The sequence below is a fragment of the Lepidothrix coronata genome, unplaced genomic scaffold (assembly GCF_001604755.1).
Source record: "Lepidothrix coronata isolate B3197 unplaced genomic scaffold, Lepidothrix_coronata-1.0 Scaffold147, whole genome shotgun sequence".
Lineage (NCBI taxonomy): Eukaryota > Metazoa > Chordata > Aves > Passeriformes > Pipridae > Lepidothrix > Lepidothrix coronata.
This window is the reverse complement of record NW_016690327.1, coordinates 704,913-706,796: the sequence shown is the minus strand read 5'-3', so window position 1 is coordinate 706,796 and position 1,884 is coordinate 704,913. Positions and strand designations below refer to the sequence as shown.

Genomic DNA, 1,884 nt, shown 5'->3' with positions numbered 1-1,884 from the left:
AGCAGGGTTGGATCAAGGGTTGGACTGGATGATCTCAGAGGTCCCTTCCAACCCAGCTGATTCTCTGATTCTGTGATCCTCAGTGCCCATCATCCCCTCTGGGATGTCCCAGCACCCCGTGCTGACCATCCTGGGGCTCTTTGCCCTGTGCCCATCACAGGTCTGAGCCCTTCCCAGAGCCCTGGCTATGGCTATGCCCCTGCTCAGAGCACAACCCTCTTCCCCAGCCAAAGTGTGCTGATTTTCTCCTGGTCTACATCGCCCAGATGCTCGACTTCTAAATAATTCAGAAGTAGTTCTATTAAAGAGCCATTAAGAAGAAAAAGAAAGAGAAATCTTCTGGGAGAAACCTTGTTAGTAGCAAGTACACACATAATGAGATATTGGACAAAGAGTCTGTCCCCTGCTGTCAGAACGTGTTAGGGGAACATCCAGTCCACCTGGGTGGATCCAGCTGGATGGTGCTGCTGTAGCCAGGCAGAGGTCACCCAGATAAGCATGAGAAGATGCTATCTGTGTGCTTAAATTTCATGTGATGCCTTTTGTAAACATATTTTTGGGCTGTCATCTCCGGATCTCTCCTTGGGAGGGGATGGACTGCAGCGGGTGTGCAAACACCCTGTTCTATATTTGGTGGTAATTGCCCAGAGATTGGCAGGTGGAGCAGGTAACAAGGAAAAGAAGTGGCTGTAACTGGAGTCAAAATTAGGATCACTCTGTTTCTCCACAGTAATTTTTCAGTTGGTTAAAAATTCAAGCAAGTGCTGGTGCATGACATGCACTGATACAATGTCTGGCTCCTCTCTTGCTGCTCAGGTCTGGCTCTCCCTCTGTGGTTGCCAAAACTGGGTCTCTGGGCCCAGGCTTTAATCTCCAGAGGGCAGGAGAAAGACACCTGCATTAGTAATGTGCTTGGCCAGCTTTGTGTTGGTTCCATAGCAGGATTTCCTATTTCTCTTCTCAAGTGTTTCATTCCTTCATTTCCCACACAGCTGGCCATGACCATCCTCCAGAGAGACCTGTGAGGGATCCTGACCATTAACCCTGTTGGTTTTACAGCCCAGTGTGGAGGAACAGCAGAAGAGATGGAAGGAGTGCTCCTGAGCCCAGGCTTCCCAGGAAATTATCCCAGCAACCTGGACTGCACGTGGAGGATATTGCTGCCAGTGGGGTTTGGTGAGACAGCTGGGTTTGAGACAGAAGAGGTGGTGGGAAGATCATAGAATCATGGAATGGTTTGGGTTGGGAGGGACATAAAAGCCCATCCAGTCCCAGGGCAGGGACACCTTCCACTATCCCAGGTTGCTCCAACCTGGCCTTGGACACTGCCAGGGATGGGGCAGCCACAGCTTCTCTGGGCAACCTGTGCCAGGGCCTCCCCACCCTCTCAGGGAGGAATTTCTTCCTACTCTCCAATCTGAACCTGCTCTCTCAGTGTGTGCCCACCCTCTGTCCCCGCCATGGTGAATGTCCTGCTGCCTGCCCGGGCTGTCCAGGGCCCCACGGGCGAGCAGCGCCGCTGAAGGTGCTGCTGGAGGTGGAGCTTTAGGTGCAGACTGTTCCTTCCTGCTCTCCAGGTGCTCACATCCAGTTCCTGAACTTCTCCACCGAGCCAAACCACGACTTTGTGGAGATCCGGAACGGGCCCTACGACACCAGCACCGTCATCGGGCGCTTCAGCGGCGCCGAACTGCCCGGCTCCCTCCTGTCCACCTCCCACGAAACCACCGTGTACCTGCACAGCGACCACTCCGAGAACAAGCCAGGCTTCAAGCTGGAATACCAAGGTGAGGAGGGCACGGGTGGAGCAGCAGGGGGACAGTCATAGAATCATAGAATCAGAGAATCAGCTGGGTTGGAAAGGACCTCTGAGATCATCAAGTC

The 1,884-nt window shown here is 53.3% G+C and overlaps 1 protein-coding gene across 1 annotated transcript in view; it reads left to right on the top strand.

Annotated features, from left to right (window-relative positions):
* Window positions 1-1,884, top strand: part of CSMD2 (CUB and Sushi multiple domains 2) — a 257,406-nt gene that overhangs the window by 199,584 nt on the left and 55,938 nt on the right. The window contains exons 39-40 of the mRNA XM_017828252.1: window positions 1,060-1,176; window positions 1,578-1,787. Coding sequence (XP_017683741.1) covers window positions 1,060-1,176; window positions 1,578-1,787 — 327 coding nt within the window. The remainder of the gene's footprint in view (window positions 1-1,059; window positions 1,177-1,577; window positions 1,788-1,884) is intronic.